Raw genomic sequence first — 16988 nt, forward strand, 5'->3', positions numbered from 1 at the left:
GATTGTGTTAGTTGGGTACCTAGGCTAACTTTGTTGGACTTACGAACAAATTGGACTTACGAACGTGCTCTTGGAATGGAACTCGTTTGTATGTAAGGGACTTACTGTACATTCTGTGGGTTCAGACATGTGGACATGTATCCACCATTATAGTATCATAAGGAAAAGTTACTGCCCTAAAAATTTCCTGTGTTATCAAATGAAACTTCATGTGCCTGACGCACAGTGAGGCCCAACAAACCAAAATGTCAGCGTATGGAGCAGAGAAAGGTTTGCTGCAGGGCCAAGCAAGGAGAACAGGTGGCTTGTGCTCAAAAGACCCGAACTCCCCAGTGGTTTTTAGGGAAAAGTCTTTAATAGGCAAAATTTGGGGTGAGCGCTTCAGGGTGTGTGACTTCCTTCTGATTGGTTGGTGGTGAGGTAAGAGGGCGGAGCTCCAGGCATCTTGTGCTCAGCCTGAAGTTACCATCCTCCACCTGGGTTCTGCAGAAGAGCTCAGAGAGGTATTGCGATGTGTATTCCTTGAGGAGGAGGAGGGACCCCGCCCTAAGGCTGCGCTGTTTCTTGACTGCTCTTCCCTGGTCTCTGCATCCCCTCCCTTCCCTGATCAGCAACTGTTTGAATCTGCCCTTTGGAACTCAGGGAAGGTCTATGAGGCTGAAGCCTTTTTCCTGCCAACAAGAAAAGGGGACACGAAAAGGCTTTTGTACCCAGGAGGGCCCCGCTGGGTCCTGCTCCATTTCACCTGTGCTCCCTCCTCCCAAGCCTTTGTCAACCACTGAGCTTTATACTGTATCAGTTTGGAATCACACAGTCTGTAGCCTGTTCACATGGGCTTCTTTCATTTAATAATACACACTTAGGTTTTCCCCATGTCTTTTCATAACTCGTTCCTTTTAGCACCGAATAATACTCCACTGTTGGGTTACACCGCAGTTTATTTATCCATTTACTTACCAGAGGACACCTTGGGCGCTCCCACATTTTGACAGTTATGAACAAAGCTCCTATAAACAAACATCCACGCAGGTTTTTGTATGGACATGTTTTCAACTCAAGGTAAATACCAAGGAGTACGATTGCTGGGTCATATGGTAAGAGTATGTTTGGTTTGTCTTTTTTTTTTTAATAGATTTCCCTTTTTTAAAAAAAATAAATTTATTTACTTATTTATTTATTTTTGGCTGCATTGGGTCTTTGTTGCTGTGCACGGGCTTTCTCTAGTTGCGGTGAGCGGGGGCCACTCTTCGTTGCGGTGTGCAGGCTTCTCATTGCTGTGGCTTCTCTTGCTGTGGAGCACAGGCTCTAAGCACGCAGGCTCAGTAGTTGTGGCGCTCGGGCTTAGTTGCTCCGTGGCATGTGGGATCTTCCCAGACCAGGGCTCGAACCCATGTCCCCTGCATAGGCAGGTGGATTCTTAACCACTGAGCCACCAGGGAAGCCCTAGAGTGTTTTTAAAAGACATCAAAGGAACAAGGCAGCACAAAGAACTTAGTATTTAATTTAGTGGAGGATGAAAAAAAATTGATAGTTAATCTAAGAAAGAAGTGGAAAATTTTATTTGAGCCAACCTGAGGATTATAACCCAGGAAACAGTCTTTCAGAAAGTCTGAGGGTTCCTCCTGTTAGAGGTCAAAGCACAGTTGTGTAAGTTTTGGGGATGAAGGGGTTATATGTCAAATATGTGTATTTGTTACTGAACTCACTGCTCAAAAGCCAGTACTGGAGAGACCACTGTTGGTTGGAAAGGAAAGGTTGCTTTATTCAGGAGGCCGGCAACCTGGGGAGAAGGTGGGGTCATGTTCAAAAAAGAAAAAAAATCCGAAGATTCTCCTCAACCATGAAATTATTAAAGGGAGAATCATTGGCGGAGGGGGGTCAGAGTCTTCCTCATCTCCCTCTATGTGCAGACTTTCTTCTGATTGGTTAGTGGTGAGTAAAGGGCGGGGCTCCAGGAATCTTGAGCTCAGCCTGAAGTTGCCATCCTCCACTGGGTTGGGGCCTTAGTTCCCATAGAAGAACTCAAGGTATTGTGATGTATATTCCTTGAGGGGGAATCAGGACCCTGCCCCAAGGCTGCATTATTGTTTCTTGACTGCTCCTCCCTTTTCTCCGCATACCCTCCCTTCCCTGATCAGCAACTGTTTGAATCTGCCCCTTGGAACTCAGGGAAAGCCAAGGAGGCTAAATGAAACGTGTTTCCTACAAAGGAGAAACGGGGAGGGTCATGGAAAGGACTTGTACCCCACAGGGTCCTGCTCCGTTTCCTATTGACAGTTTACACAATCCAGGTCTGAACATCCAAAGACCATACAAACATGGTGGGTTGTCATGACCCCAGACGAGATTCAGAAGGAAGGTTCTCTCCTAAGGCGCTCTGGTTAATTCAGATGCACAGCAGGCACTAAAGGGGAGGGAGGAGGCCCAGATGGGCAGAGAAAAGTTTTATGTTTAAATTTTCCTGGAAATTTACAAATAAAATTTATAAATTTATAAATTAAATTTGGAAATAAATTCATAAATAAAATTCCTTGAAATACGAATTTTATTTCATCAAGGTGATGTAGGGAGCAATAAGAATGTATTGACAGTGTAACAACCATTAAGGGGAATACAGTGTAAAGAACTTTGAGGAATTTATGGCATTCGTAAGTAGGTAAAATTACACTGACTTTGATAAATTTATCTTTTGTTCCCACATGAGTGGTTTGTCTGGGTCGGGGCACAGGGAGTCCCTCTGGGGATGGTAGTGACAGTCGTGCTAGGCCTCACATGCTGGGCTTTTACTTGGTTTTCTGGCACGCGTGTTGGTGGAGGCAGTTTGGAGCTGAGAGTCTAGCTCAACAGCAGGCCCAGGGTTGGAGGGAAGCCCAGCCTGGAGAGGCGACCCTGAGCCAGCCCGGTGCGGGCTGCAGACCAGCTCTGAAATGCCAGATGGTAGAGCTTTAGGCCTTTCAGTTCCTCCTCACGGAGCTGAAGCAAACAAGGGGCAGGCCTGCGTCCCAGTAAACTTAGTGTGTTAGCACTAGCTTTGGAGTCCATAAAATTTTCACACGTCACAAAGTACTGTTTGTTTTTTTTTTCCAACCATTTAAAAATGTAAAAATCATCATTCTCTCTCAGGCCTTATGGAAACTGGACTGTAGTTTACTGACCTCTACACTTTTCAGTTCTGTTGTCGTTTCATCTTTTATTTTGTAGACCTAGTTCCAACGCAGCTGTAACCAAGAGAAAACTCTTATGATTCCTAATTGAAAAGTTCTTTGTCCTACTTCTTGGGGTATTTGTATTAATAGGCCTTATTTTTTAGGTGTATCATTAAAGATCTTGTCCACTTTTAAAGTCCTTTGAGGCATCAGGGAGAATGTGGGGAAATTATAAGTAGGGTTTTCTTGTTCCTTTTTTTTTTTTTAGGCCAGATTAAAGGCGTTCCTATTTTCCTACTACTTTGCTTAATTAAGATCTAATACTTTAAAATATTATTGGTGGCCAATTAGATTGGCCTGTAAGATTTTTCAACCAAACCAAACCAAACAAAAAACACCAAACCAAAACAATTACTATTAGCATCCTTGTTATAGAACAAGCAAATGTACTGAATTCTTATGTGTCTTAGGACTTGAGTACACACAGATCTTTCCTCATACTGTGGCTTTGTTTTTATAACCCACATATGTGTAAGTCGAGTTCACTTTAATATGCAGAACTGGTTGTACTTCTGACAGGAAGTGGGATTTCAGGATCTCTTGTGACTGCCTCTGCTCAGATTGTTTGCTGGCAAAAGCCTCCAGGAGAATTGGGTTTCAGTGCTGTCTGGTCACCCTCCTAGGTGGGGCACCACTCCGTTTTAGGTTTTGTGACTAATGTAAGGCCACCTGCTCTCCTCTCTTAAATCATGGGATTTTCAAATGTGCCATTCCTGCACCGGAGACCAAGTTAAGAGGCTCGAATCCAAACCGTACTTTTGTGAATATTTTGTTCAGGAAGATGAGTTCTGAGTGTCACAATCTTTTCAGCCAGGAAAGAATCATCACTGCTGCTTTCAGTAAGAGAACCATCAGCCTGTAGGCTGAAATGACTGTCGGCTCATGTCGACAGCAACGCTGAGTGTTGGCTGTGGTCCTGAGAGGTTCAGGACCCCAAGATGAAGTGTCACTGACCATGTCTTAGGCATGAGGCTTAAGGAGAGCCAACTTTATCATTTTGTCAAGAAGCATCAACAGTGTATCTTCCCGATTGGGTTGAATTGACTGGTGGGTCATTGTTGTGCTCAAAGAGCATCCTTTTTTAAAAAAAATATTTATTTAGGCTGCGTCGGGTCTTAGTTGCGGCATGTGGGATCTAGTTCCCTGACCAGGGATCGAACCCGGGCCCCCTGCATTGGGAGCACAGAGTTTTACCCACTGGACCGCCAGGGAAGTCCCAAGGAACATCCTTTTGTGGCCCCTGTTCTGTGGTCCTTGTTGTCACACAGGTGAGGACAGAGCTGTGCCTTCCTCTCGGCGCCCCTCGGTGTTTGATCTCCAAACACCAGCCAGGATGGGCACAGAAATAAAGCGATTCTTGTCCCCAGAGCCTAGAACATATTGAGCACTAGCTCAGTAGTTGTTTTAACTGAGTCATAGGAACATTTTCTAGAGTCTGTGGCTGTGTTTTTCATAGACTTTTCTGCCATCTGTCCCGCCCTTGCAGTTCGGCTCACTTACCATATTCAGTTCTTCTGAACATCCTATAGTAGAAAATAAAATGTTGAAACTCTTTACTCCTGCATGAAAATTCTATGAGTTTTAGACCTATTAAACACAAATCTTTAGTGGGTTGAAATGGTACATCTCGATTCTAAACTTGCAAAAATAAACTTGAACTGGGTCAAGTTGATTTTTGAAATTTAAAACATTAGAAGAGGGCTTCCCTGGTGGTGCAGTGGTTGAGAATCTGCCTGCTAATGCAGGGGACACGGGTTCGAGCCCTGGTCTGGGAAGATCCCACATGCCGCGGAGCAACTGGGCCCGTGAGCCACAACTACTGAGCCTGCGCGTCTGGAGCCTGTGCCCTGCAACGGGAGGGGCCGCGATAGTGAAAGGCCCGCGCACCGTGATGAAGAGCGGTCCCCGCACCGCGATGAAGAGTGGCCCCTGCTTGCCGCAACTAGAGAAAGCCCTCGCACGAACCGAAGACCCAACACAGCCAAAAATAAATAAATAAATAAATAAAGTAGCTATTAAAAAAAAAAAACAAAAACATTAGAAGATAACAGAAATTATCACAACTCATATCATGCCAAGAGTACTTAGTAAATTAAAAAAAAAAAAAGAATGCTGTCATCCAAGACTAATCTTTTTCTAACAAGGTGGCAAAATGAGTCACTTAAAACTTCAGATATTTAAATCCCATAATAGAAAGGGAGCTTGACCTTGGAAAACCTATTAGTAGATGCTTCGCTGCTTAGCTTTTGTTCTCCATTGTATGCTCAATGCTTGGCATGTATTAGGGCTCAGGAATTTGAGAGGATGGATGTATTTTAAGAAGAAAAACAAAAATCAAGTAAACAAAGTTGTAATGTGGACCCAGACATTGGGGCTCCTCATGACTTGGGTCCAGTCTCCTTTCCACATGGTGACAGGGCCGTTCTAGCCTCACGGGACCAGGAGCCCTGGCCTGGGCCATCATGACTCCGAATGACCACCCCAGGCAGGGCGGAGTCCCAGCTGCCTGTCTGGCTGGAGCCCCGTCTGAAATCGCTGTCTTTGGGTGAACTCTTCTCAGGTTTTTTACTGTCACCTCTACCATGTGGCGACGGTCACTCTGAATTTGAGTCCACTAGAAATGAATCTGCTTTCTACGTGGATATGGGTTTAATAGGCCCGCAGAGGTGAGCCCGTCTCCTGACTAACTGAGCCCCCTGGCCCAGTGACTGGGTCCCTGACTCGTTTTTAACTTGCTACCCAGGCCTCTGCACTTGCTTCAATATCTTGAACCCAGTTTTGATCTGGATCCTCTGCACCGGTCTGTCCTGGATTGAAACTGACTTTTCATTGTCCACATAGCTTTGGCCGGAATAACTGAGGGTAATAGATCACAGAATGGCCACAGATGGCTCCCATCTGCGTCGGCTACAGTTACCGAAAAAAGTATGCCGTCTAGTAGCTGGAGCTATAAGAAACATGCACAAGACACTCATGCGGACATTTTCTCAAGTGTATTGAAGACCAATAAAGAAGACGTAAGTCAGTGGGCAGGAGCCTGTCTGCGGGGGTTTAACAAGGACGGTGCGGAGCAGCAGTTGACCAGACCTACCTGGGCTGCGAAGTTCAGAAGTGACCTGAGTGCCATCGCCAGAAGTTGACACCAGTGGGCCGTCAGTTCAGCGGGTTGTTGATCCTGACGTTGTCTGTGTGTTCACGGGACTTGCTGGCCCTTGGCTGTCTCTAGGACAGTTCAAATAATTGCTTCATGTTAGTTATATACCCCTCTTCCCAAACAGAAATGGCTTTTGCTTTCTCTGATCTGTAAAAGTTACATATGCTAACTGTACATTTAAAATTGGGGCGAAATCAGAGTACTTTGGCTATCTCTGAATGGCAGGGTTAGGAGTGACTGTTGTTGGGTTTGGGGGATTCACGCCGACCTCCCCATCCTACGGGGCCCGGCTGGGAGGACACACGTGTTCCCAGGGAGGGGAAGGCTGTGAAGGCTCACATGGACTTAAGTCAGCGTGCGGACTCAGAATGTGAATCCTGGTCATTTCTCCCTGTGAGGTTTCCTGCAACGACAAATAGGAAAGCAGGGGACACTTTTGTTAACCGGGCTTCGGCCTGATACTCCAGTGAAAATGTTGGTGGAATTGACCGACTGAGGCTGAAGCAGGCCCTCTGCTCCCCGGGGCGTCTCCCACCCAAGGGAAGAGACCTTTGAGTGCCTGAGAGGGGTGACAGCGGGGCCCTGGGTCCCAGCAGGCAGATCCTCTGGCCTTCTGTGGGACAGATGGAGGGACTTTTCTTCCTAACGCATATTGAACTTCAACTGCTTCCTGAGAGGTTTTCAGATTGAGGCGTCCAGGGGGCTGGGCCTGTAACCCGTGTGAATAAAGGGTGGGGAGAGAATGGAGTGCGGGAGTTGCAGCCCTTGGCGGATGGGGGACCAGCTTTGGTGGAAGGGATTCCAGATTTTAAAGGCCCTGTGCGGTCAAACAAAAGAAGTCTGGGGCTCCTATTTTTAATAAAAAGTTTGGTATTTTCCCACTTCAAAGACACTGAAAATGATAAAAAAGAGATGAATGAATGAAAAGAAAGCGTCCACACAGCATTCCACCGCAGGAGGAGAGGGCACTGCGGGACGTGGTCCCGACGTAACTGGGGCCTTTGTGGAGCGTCAGCTTGATGCAATTGAGCATCCCCGGGCCCTGGGACACGTCTGGCCTGGCCTCTCGTTTCCCAGCTGGCCTCTGCCCTGTGCCTCTGTGGTTTAGGATTTTTGTTGGCGGAGGCCAAGTGGACTCGTGTTCGTGAGCTTGGCCCTGCCTGGCGCTGCCCTCCCCCCCCCCCCCCCCCGCCCGCTTCCTCTCCATCTCCAGCTGCCTCAGTGCCTCAGACCTCAGGGAAGAGGGGGGAAGTAGAAAAACCTGCCCCACATCCCCTTGGGACTTCATAACAGGCTGACAGTGAGGTTCCTTGTGGAGTTGGCCGCAGACAGGAAGCAGGCAGCGAGGACGGGGCTGCAGGCGGGGTGCAGAGCATAGGGAGGTCAGGACACCAGGAATCCTCTGAAACAGCTCAATGCCTAGGTTGTTATATTTTAAACAATTTTATTAAGGAAATGCATGCATAAAGACAACTATTACTAGAGTTTATAACCCAAACCCACAGTCTCCTGTCCCCTGTCCCTACACCTGGGCTTGGGATCTGACCTGGGAACACATTCTGCTGTTTGGGAAATATTTGTGTTTTATTTCTTTGATAAGTTCTTATCTTTTTAAATTAATAAATGTCTGTTTTGAATAAAATTGCAAAAACAAATATACAAAAAGATCACCCATTTTGTACGCTATACTGATAATTGTTAACATCTCCTTTTCTCCTAACTTTGCTGAAGTTAGGAGTCTTGAGTCCTGGTGCTGGGCTGACCTCTAGAGGTGAGGCTGGGGCACTGCAGCCTCTTAGCGGGCGCTCTAGTGGAACCGCGTTCTTGGTAGAGTAGTGAGTGTATGAGGCTGAGAAGCAAGCTGAGAGTCGTACCTTTTCCAGGTATTTATGTTCGTCCCCTGCAAAGCTCGAGGAAGAAGTTCTTCCAAAACACTCAATGAAGAATATTGGAACTAGTGTAACTAGCTTTTTTGGTTGGTTTGTTTTAGCTGATATACCACAGCTCTTCCAAATCATTTATATGACAAAACTCTCACAGATTCCGTCTCCTTTTAAAAAATTGAAGCCTGAGTCCCCTGCATGGTGATGGCCTGCGAGGGCTTCTTCGCGAAGCCGTCCCAGAAGCAGGAGAGGCTGCGTCCACCTGATGCGTCGTGGACTTGTTCTCTTTGCCTGAAGCTTCTTTTTGGTAAAATAATAAAGAAACCCGTATTTCAGCACATCTTTCCGTTTTTTCACAATAACAGTAGCAAGAAAGTTTCTCTTCTTCAATTTGTAGCTAAAGCAAAATACAAAATGCACAGATTTAAGAAAAAAACAGAACAAGGGAGCTGGCCGACCCACGTGGGCCCTGGTGCCTCAGGAGCACCGGCCTCCCCGGGACAGGGCAGGACAGGGCAGGACAGGACAGGACAGGACGGGACGAGCAGGGCTGCCCGTGGGTTACCTGGGCTCAGGGACGCCCTGCAGACACCAGTCCAGGGCCGTCCCTTCTGTCCAGGCCTCACTCACATGATGCCCTTCCTGTTCCCGCAGTGCCTGGTCCAGTGACCTGAGACCCAGACCCTCCAGGCAACTGGCCACACTCAAGCCATCGCCCCATCCCAGGGCCTCCCCGACCCCTGGCTGACACCCTGCGCCCAGGAGCGCCAACCCAACTTGTTCCCTCCGAAGGACTCCGAGGGCTTAAAGATAAAACCTGCGGCCTGAAACCATGTGAAAGTGGCTGAGTCACTGGCAGAGAAATCCAGAGAATGTTCTGGAAAGCCTGTGCATGTTTGTGCGTGTGCTTACCTTGTGTATTTAACGTGTCGTGAGTTACAGCCACGCGGCCCTGGTCCACATTGCAAGGCGCCTCCTTGTGTCCTTCTCCCCAGGGGCCCACTGAGGCTGAACAACCACTGGTTTCTGGTTTTACCCACCATGGGCCTTGTTTCACCCTTTAAAAATTAAAAAAAAAAAAAAAGTTTAATTGTAAAATACATATAACATAAGATTTATTATCTTAATAATAATATATATCTTAATAATTTTTGTGTCCAGTTCAGTGACATTAAGTACATTCACGCTGTTGTACAACCATCTGTCTCATAACTCTTGTCATCGTCATCTTGCAAGACTGAAACTCTGTCCCCATGAAACAGAAACCTACCCCCCCAGCCCCTGGCAACCCCCATTCTCTCTCTGTCTCTGTGAAGTTGGTTATTCTAGGGACCTCATACAAGTGGAATCATACAGTACTTGTCCTTCTGTGGCTGGCTTGTTTCACTGAGCATAATGTCCTCAAGGTTCATCCATGGTGTTGTAACCAGAAGTGGGGTCCGGCCTCTCGCCACTCAAAAGCCAATAAAGAGGCCAGGCTGGTGGAAAGGAAGGTTTGCTTTATTTTGCAGGCCGGCAGCCGGGGTGGGGGGCAGGGGAGACGAATGTCTGTCCAAAGGCCGACTCCCCCCGCTGACAACCAGGGGACAAGAGCTTTTACAGACAGCTTTTATTCTACCGGCAGAAACAGCACAGGCAGCTCTGACAGTCACCATGAAATTGGTCATCGGTGGTCCGACCAACGTCATCTTGATTGTTTTAGGTACAGTTAACCTTCAGTTCCACGTTCGGTTTGTTTCCATCTCTTTGAGGCCAGTTCTCAGAATTGTGGCAGCTTCTGTCATGGCTACAGTCTGGTCATCATGGAGTTAGCTTCTTCCACCTGGTGAAGGTTTCAGTATCTACAAGACAGCTCACAGGATACGGCTCAGAGTATTATCTATATCCCTTAAGGGGGAACTAAAGGTCCTTGACTATGCTTAATGACTAAACTATTATTATTTGGTCTCCTTTGACTGTTTTCCTTTGTTTCTGCATTTTCTCACTTCTCTGATTAGACTTATTCTTTGGCTAAAGTTTTTCCACAGACAAAAGGCAGGCTGAGGACATGGCGGGGTGGGCAGGGACCATAGCGTCCTGCTGCATTTCAGTGTAGCCTGTGTCAGGATTTCCTTCCCTCTTAAGGCTGAATAACATTCCATTGTGTGGTTGTGTATCCATTCATCCGTCTGTGGACATGGGGTTGTTTCCCTCTCTTGGCCACTGGGCAATGCTGGTATGGACACGGGGGTACAAATATGTGTTTGAGTCCCAGCTTTTAGCTTTCGGGGGCATACACCCAAAAGCGGAGTCGCTGGTTCATGATGGTCCTATTTTTAACTTTTTGAGAAACCACCCAACATTTGCCCCCCTGGCTGCAGCTTTTACATTCCAGCCAGCAGTGCACAGGGCTGTTTCTCCACATCCCCGCCAGCGCTTGGTTTCTTCTCTCTTCTGTTCACCGTCAGCATCCTAATGGGCGTCCCGTGGTTTTGATTTGCATTTCCCTGCTGATGAGTAACGTAGACCTCTGTTAGATTTTGAATTGTTTCCGAATACTCACGGCTCACTCTGCGCTGCTTTCCAGAAAAGAGATGAAGTCGCTGGAACAGTCGGGCTCCCTGAAAGGCTCGCTGGGCGCCGAGGGGCAGCTGTCGCTCATCAGCGGTTGCTCCGACATCCGGGAGGCGGTGGAGGGCGCCCTGCACGTCCAGGTGAGTGGGGACACCTGCCCGCCGGGGCTGGAACAGCCCGCCTCCCAGCTCCTTGGGCCAAAGGCAGTCGAAGGTGTGGGCATCGTGGACCTGCAGGTCAGGATGCCGTTCACGTGACAGGAGACACTGTCTTTAACCATCTGGTACGTGGGCTCTCGTCAAACCCCTGGGATAGTGTTATCTTTCAGGGGTGTTAGAATGTTGAGCAAAAATACATTTTCTGGACAGCTAACACTGTTATTTTGTTTTTCTTCTAATTGAATGAGAGATTATGTTCTTGTTCTCATCTGCAATTGTGTAAAAGCTTAAAGAAATCACCCAAAAGAAACCCTTTCATTTCTTGTGGCCTTTGCATTTAGTTTTTCCAACAACGTCACTCAGCAAAAGCGGGCTCTCTGGGGGCCCTGTCCCCACTGCCGAGGATGCTCCAGGCCGAGCGGGAGGTGGCCTCGGGGCCAGGGGAGCAGCTCGGTGCCCTCGCAGGGGCCAGCCCACCCGGGCCCACAGGCAGCTCCCGCCCCACTAAGACCCCGGCGTCACCCCGGCTTCTGAAATGTGACGCTCGCTGCCCAGGGTTGACGCGGCTTCGCTCCGGAGCCCCCTCGCTGTCTGTCCAATCAGTGCTGATGTTTCGTCTGCTCTGTGACGCTGGTTGAGCTGAGAATTTGGGAGCAAACCCGGGGCCTGAGCGTGTTTCCTGGCCCGGAGGCCTAGGGCCTGACGCTCCTCCAGCTCACACAGCAAAGCTCCCCATCGCCTCCTGGTCTTTCCACCCGGATCTCGTGACACCGAGGGCTCTGAGGGGCCCCGGCGTTACTGCTTAGCCTTCCTGACGTGGCCCTGAGCGCCCAGGGGTCCAGCACGGTCCCCACAGAGGAGAGTCTTCACGTGGTTAGCCTGTTTTTAAGGGCAGTGTCTTCTCTTCTGCGACCCTGCCGGAGGAGGGGGAGGTAGGTTGTGTTGCTTGTGGCGCCAGCAGGGACCCCCTGCTGGGGCGAGGGGACAGGGGACCGAGGGGTCCAGAACAGACCTCGAGCCGCCCACCCTGCACTGAGCAGCTGAGGGCCTTTCTCCGGCTTCCTGACCCGACCCCTCGTCCTGGTCCGGCGAGGGTGGGACACCCGTGCCTGGGTCGTTGTGGTCACATCAGGTGACCCTAATGCAAGGCCAAGCTCCGTTGCCTCCAATGAGAACATTAATAAATTCCTTTTTGAGGTCAATTTGATATATAATATTTACACGATGGAAATGAAAGTTTATAATGACACGTATGACGTGACCTGACATGTGAACATGTGACCACACGTTTCACAGAACACTCATTCAGACTTTTAACGGTGCCTGACTTGGCATCTGTCTTCACTAAGTGACTTGAGCCTCTTTTCTTTTTTTTTTTTTTTAATTAATTAATTTTATTTTTGGCTGCCTGGGGTCTTGGTTGCTGCTCGCGGGCTTTTCTCTACTTGCGGTGAGAGGGGGCTACTCTTCGTTGTGGTGCACTGGCTTCTCATTGTGGTGGCTTCTCTTATTGTGGAGCACGGGCTCTAGGTCGCGGGCTTCCGTAATTGTGGCTTGTGGGCTCAGTCGTTGTGGCTCGTGGGCTCCAGAGCGCAGGCTCAGTAGTTGTGGCACACGGGCTTAGTTGCTCCGCGGCATGTGGGATCTTCCCGGACCAGGGATCGAACCCGTGTCCCCTGCATTGGCAGGCGGATTCTTAACCACTGCGCCAGCAGGGAAACCTGCAACTAATGCATCTTAATTTCACCTTATGTTTTCCCAACAAATGAGAAAATAAATCCCCCCAATGAAAACCTGCCTGATGTGATACCGTGTGTTTGTTAAATTATATTAGGTTTCTAACAATCTGGGGATGTTAAAAATTTATTTTAAAGAATAAAGAAAGTTTGGGAAAATCCTACTCGGGTCCATTATTCCAAAAATGTTTTAGTACTTTCTTGTATTTGTATTTCTTTCCGTTTCTTCTGTTTATTTTCTCTCTTTCTCTAACATACTTGACATTATACTGTAAATAGAATTTTGCATCACGGTTTTTAGTTAGGACTTTACAACCTTTCTTGCCTTCCTGTCTCTATCAGATAGAAGTATAATTTTTGGACTTTAAAAAAAAACTGTTATGTTTATCATGTGGTAACTAACCTGAGAGAAACTTCCACCTAAAAAAGACCTTGAAGCTGAAGGGACAAGGCCACGGCCACGGCTGCATCTGCTCCCTGCCAGCCTCATGGCACCTCCCCATCTTAGTGCCCGGAGACTTCCTGCTAGCCACCCCTTCTTAGCAATTCTTTATGGCTCCCTTTTTCCCAAGTATAAAAGGAAAAATTCTCATTGTAGAGAAATTAATCCAGGCTACTTGGAGACTTTTTTTTAATAAAAAGAAAATGATCATTACTTTAGTAAATTGTCCAAAGTCAGGAGGCAGAGCATGTGAATTAATACAAACAATGCTTCCACCACAAACCATCCAGTTGTGGGATTTACTGAGTCCCGAGGGTCACAGCCCCAGAAATGTGAGTGTAGTTCTTTGTGGTCAGTTTGTCTTCTACCCAAACCCCAGCGGGCGGGAGCCTGGGTCAGAAGGTTTCTTTCCTAACACTCTGCTGAAATGTGGGAGCGTGCAAGAATGGAACCTGCATTTCTAGAACTTAGTGCAATTTTGAAATCAAATCTTGCCTGGCAAGAGAATCTACCGTGCTGGAAAAATAAGTTTATTCTGAAAAGCCCGTCTAATGCATTGACTGTTACAGAGCATTAAGGCTCCTTAGCCGCGGTACAGAGGCTTCATCTCACCTCTGGAATTTCAGACCTGAGATCAAGGTATCTGGTAGGAGCCCTGGGAATGGTCATGGAATTATGTATGAGCTTTAAGTGGACTTACCTTACACAAGCAGGACAGCAGCTGAGATCTAGAAGTAAAAATGATATTTATCCATGTAGATGTGAGAATTTGCATCTGAACCTTACCTGTAAAATTTAGAAAATGCGAGTCTTTTTTTTTTTTTTTTTTGGCTGTGTTTGGTCTTCGTTGCTGCGTGCGTGTCCCCTGCATTGGCAGGCAGATTCTTGACCACTGTGCCACCAGGGAAGTCCATGCTAGTCATTTTGGTAAGGACTTGGAGACTGTCAGTAATTACAGGAAGCAGTGTTCACGATAAATACGACAGTTTAAATTTGTACATTTTCTTAAAGAATGCAAGCTTGTTGGACTTTTGGTCTTGGTCCACTGAGGCTCAGGACGATCCTTCTTTTGGTGGGTTGGGGTGGGCGGAGTGGGAGGGTTGTGTTCAAGTACGGCGGGAACACATGGGGCGACCAGCACTGAGAGTGCACAGGAGTGTATGCACATTGAAACTTGAATTTCATTTTTCCTGTTCGTGTGTGTGTGTGTGTTTTAATTTGTAAAATCAAGCTATAGTTTACATACAGTAAACTCTGGCAGTTTTAGTGTCCAGTCCTGTGTGTTCTGAGAAATGCGTGAAGTCAGGTCACCCCCCCCCCAGCTTTAGAGCATGCCCGTCACCCCACAAAGTCCCCTCCTTCCCATTTGCCATCAACCTCCCTTCCCCATCCCCAGGCCCGCAGCCACTGGTCTGGTTCTGTCCCTAGAGTTTTGCCTATTCCATAATGTGGTATAAGGTGGAATCACCAGAGCTTGCCCGTGCTTTGTTAGATTCATACATAAATAGGTCATGAATTAGGTGCTATTGTAAAAGGTACCTTCAAAAATTTTCAACTTCTAATTGCTCGCTGCTAGCACATAGTAATATAGTTATAAAAAGTGTGTTGTTTAATTTATTTAAATTTGGGAGGATTTTCCATATATCTTTGTTATTGATTTCTACTTTAAGTCCATTATAGTCCCAAAACATACTTTATGTGATTTCAATTCTTTTAATTTATTGAGACGTATTTTATAACCCAGGATATAGTCTATTTTGGTGAATATTCCATGTGCAGTTGAGAAAAATGTGTATTCTGCTGTTGTTGAGAGGAGTGAACTGTAGATATCAACTAGGTCGTGTTGCTTGTTAGTGTTATTCGGGTCTTTGTTTTTTTTTTTTTTTTTGGCTGGGTTGGGTCTTTGTTGCTGCGAGCGGGCTTTCTCTAGTTGGGGCGAGCGGGGGCTACTCTTCATTGCGGTGCGCGGGCTTCTCATTGCGGTGACTTCTCTTGTTGTGGAGCACGGGCTGTAGGTGTGCGGGCTTCAGTAGTTGTGGCACGTGGGCTCAGTAGTTGTGGCACGTGGGCTCAGTAGTTGTGGCTCGCGGGCTCTAGAGCACAGGCTCAGTAGTTGTGGCGCACGGGCTTAGTTGCTCCGCGGCATGTGGGATCTTCCTGGACCAGGTCTCGAACCCGTGTCCCCTGCATAGACAGGCGGATTCTTAAGCACTGCACCACCAGGGAAGTCCAGGGTCTTTTCTATCCTAACGGATTTTCTGTCTACTTATTCTATCCAACATTGAGAGAAAAGTGTTGACGTCTGTAATTATGGATTCATTTCTCAATTAGTTCAAACTAGGCATAGAGTTGGGTCTTGAGCTTTTATCCTACAGACTCTGTCTTTTATTTATTTATTTATTTTTTATGTTATTTTAAAAAATTTTTTGGCTGCACAGCATGTGGGATCTTAGTTCCCTGGCCAGGGATTGAATCTGTGCCGCTTATAGTGGGAGTGCAGAGTCTTAACCACTGGACTGCCAGGGAAGTCCCAAGAATCTTTTAATTAGCATGTTTTGGTCCATTAAATTTAATGTAATTATTGATATGGTGGATTAAAATCTACTGTGTTGCTTGTTGTTTTCCATTTGTTCCATTTGTTTTTTGTTCTTCTTCTCACCCTTATTTTTGGCTGGCTTTTAGATTGAATATTTTTTATCATTTCATTTTATTTCCATGATTGTTCATTATTTATACCTCTTAAAATATTTTTTTGGTGATTACCATAGGATTTATGAAATTCCTTTTTAACTAGTCATGGTCTACCTTCATGTGTCGTGTAAGAACCTTACAGCACACTCCCAGCTCCTCCCTCTTTTGTGTTGTTGTCATAGATTTTCCTTTTACACATCCTGTAGCAGCGAATACAGCTGCTGCTTTTTCTTCATACAGTCAACTAACATTTAGAGCAATTAAAATTAAATTTTATATTTACCTGCATTTTCACTGTTCCAGCACTCTTCATTTTTTTTGTGTAAGCCCCAGTTTCTCCTGGATCTGTGGTTTTATGTTCATTTTGGAAATACCTTGGCTAGTATCTCTTCAGGTTTTTTATTGGTACCCATTCTCTCTTCTTCTGCAATTTCAATTACATGTATATTAGAGTATTTCATGATGTTCCAGAGCTTTTGGATTCTCTGTTCTGTTTTGTTTTGGTTTTTTTTTCTCCCAGCTTTTTTTCTCTTTGTGTTTTTGTTTGGGTAATTTCTACTGACCTATCTTTCATTTCATTGAGTATTTCTTCATCTCTGTAGAGTCTACTAATGAGACTGTATTAATTACCTATTGCTGTATAACAGATTACCCCAAACAGAGTAATTTAAAACAACAATAAACATATATAATCTTGGGAGTGCCTTGGCTGAGTGGTTCTGGCTTTGGGTCTCTTGATGTTTCAGTTAAGGTATTGGCCAGGGTAGATATTGGCTATTGTCTGAGACCTGGTGTGACTGGGGGGTTCATTTTCAAGATGGATCATTGACATGGCTGCCAAATTGATTGATAGGAAGCTGTGGTTCCTCCCCATGTAGACCTCTCCGTGGGTCTACCTGAATGTCCTCGTGACATGGTAGTTGGCTTCCCCCAGACGAGTGATGTCAGAGAGCACATGCTGAAAGCTGGCTTCCAGAGTCACATGCTGCCATTTTACACAGGTCAACCTATGCAGTGTGGGTGGGACCCACACAAGGGTACGCACACCAGGAGGCAGGGGCTCATAATAGTTTCCATCTCTCTGCTGAAACTGCCTATCTGTTCACTTTGCCACTAGAGTATTTAACATGTTGAGTCATAGTTATTTTCAGTTCTCTGATAGTTC

At 46.6% G+C, this 16988-nt stretch overlaps 1 protein-coding gene across 3 annotated transcripts in view; it reads left to right on the plus strand.

Moving 5' to 3' along the window:
• The window catches only part of CRYL1 (crystallin lambda 1), a 92677-nt gene that overhangs the window by 26182 nt on the left and 49507 nt on the right, over positions 1-16988 (plus strand). For all 3 annotated transcript variants that reach the window (XM_061170709.1, XM_061170708.1, XM_061170707.1), the window contains exon 3: positions 10810-10936. In XM_061170709.1, the coding sequence (XP_061026692.1) occupies positions 10810-10936 (127 nt within the window). The remainder of the gene's footprint in view (positions 1-10809; positions 10937-16988) is intronic.

The sequence above is a fragment of the Eubalaena glacialis genome, chromosome 16 (genome assembly GCF_028564815.1).
Source record: "Eubalaena glacialis isolate mEubGla1 chromosome 16, mEubGla1.1.hap2.+ XY, whole genome shotgun sequence".
Classification (NCBI taxonomy): Eukaryota; Metazoa; Chordata; class Mammalia; order Artiodactyla; family Balaenidae; genus Eubalaena; species Eubalaena glacialis.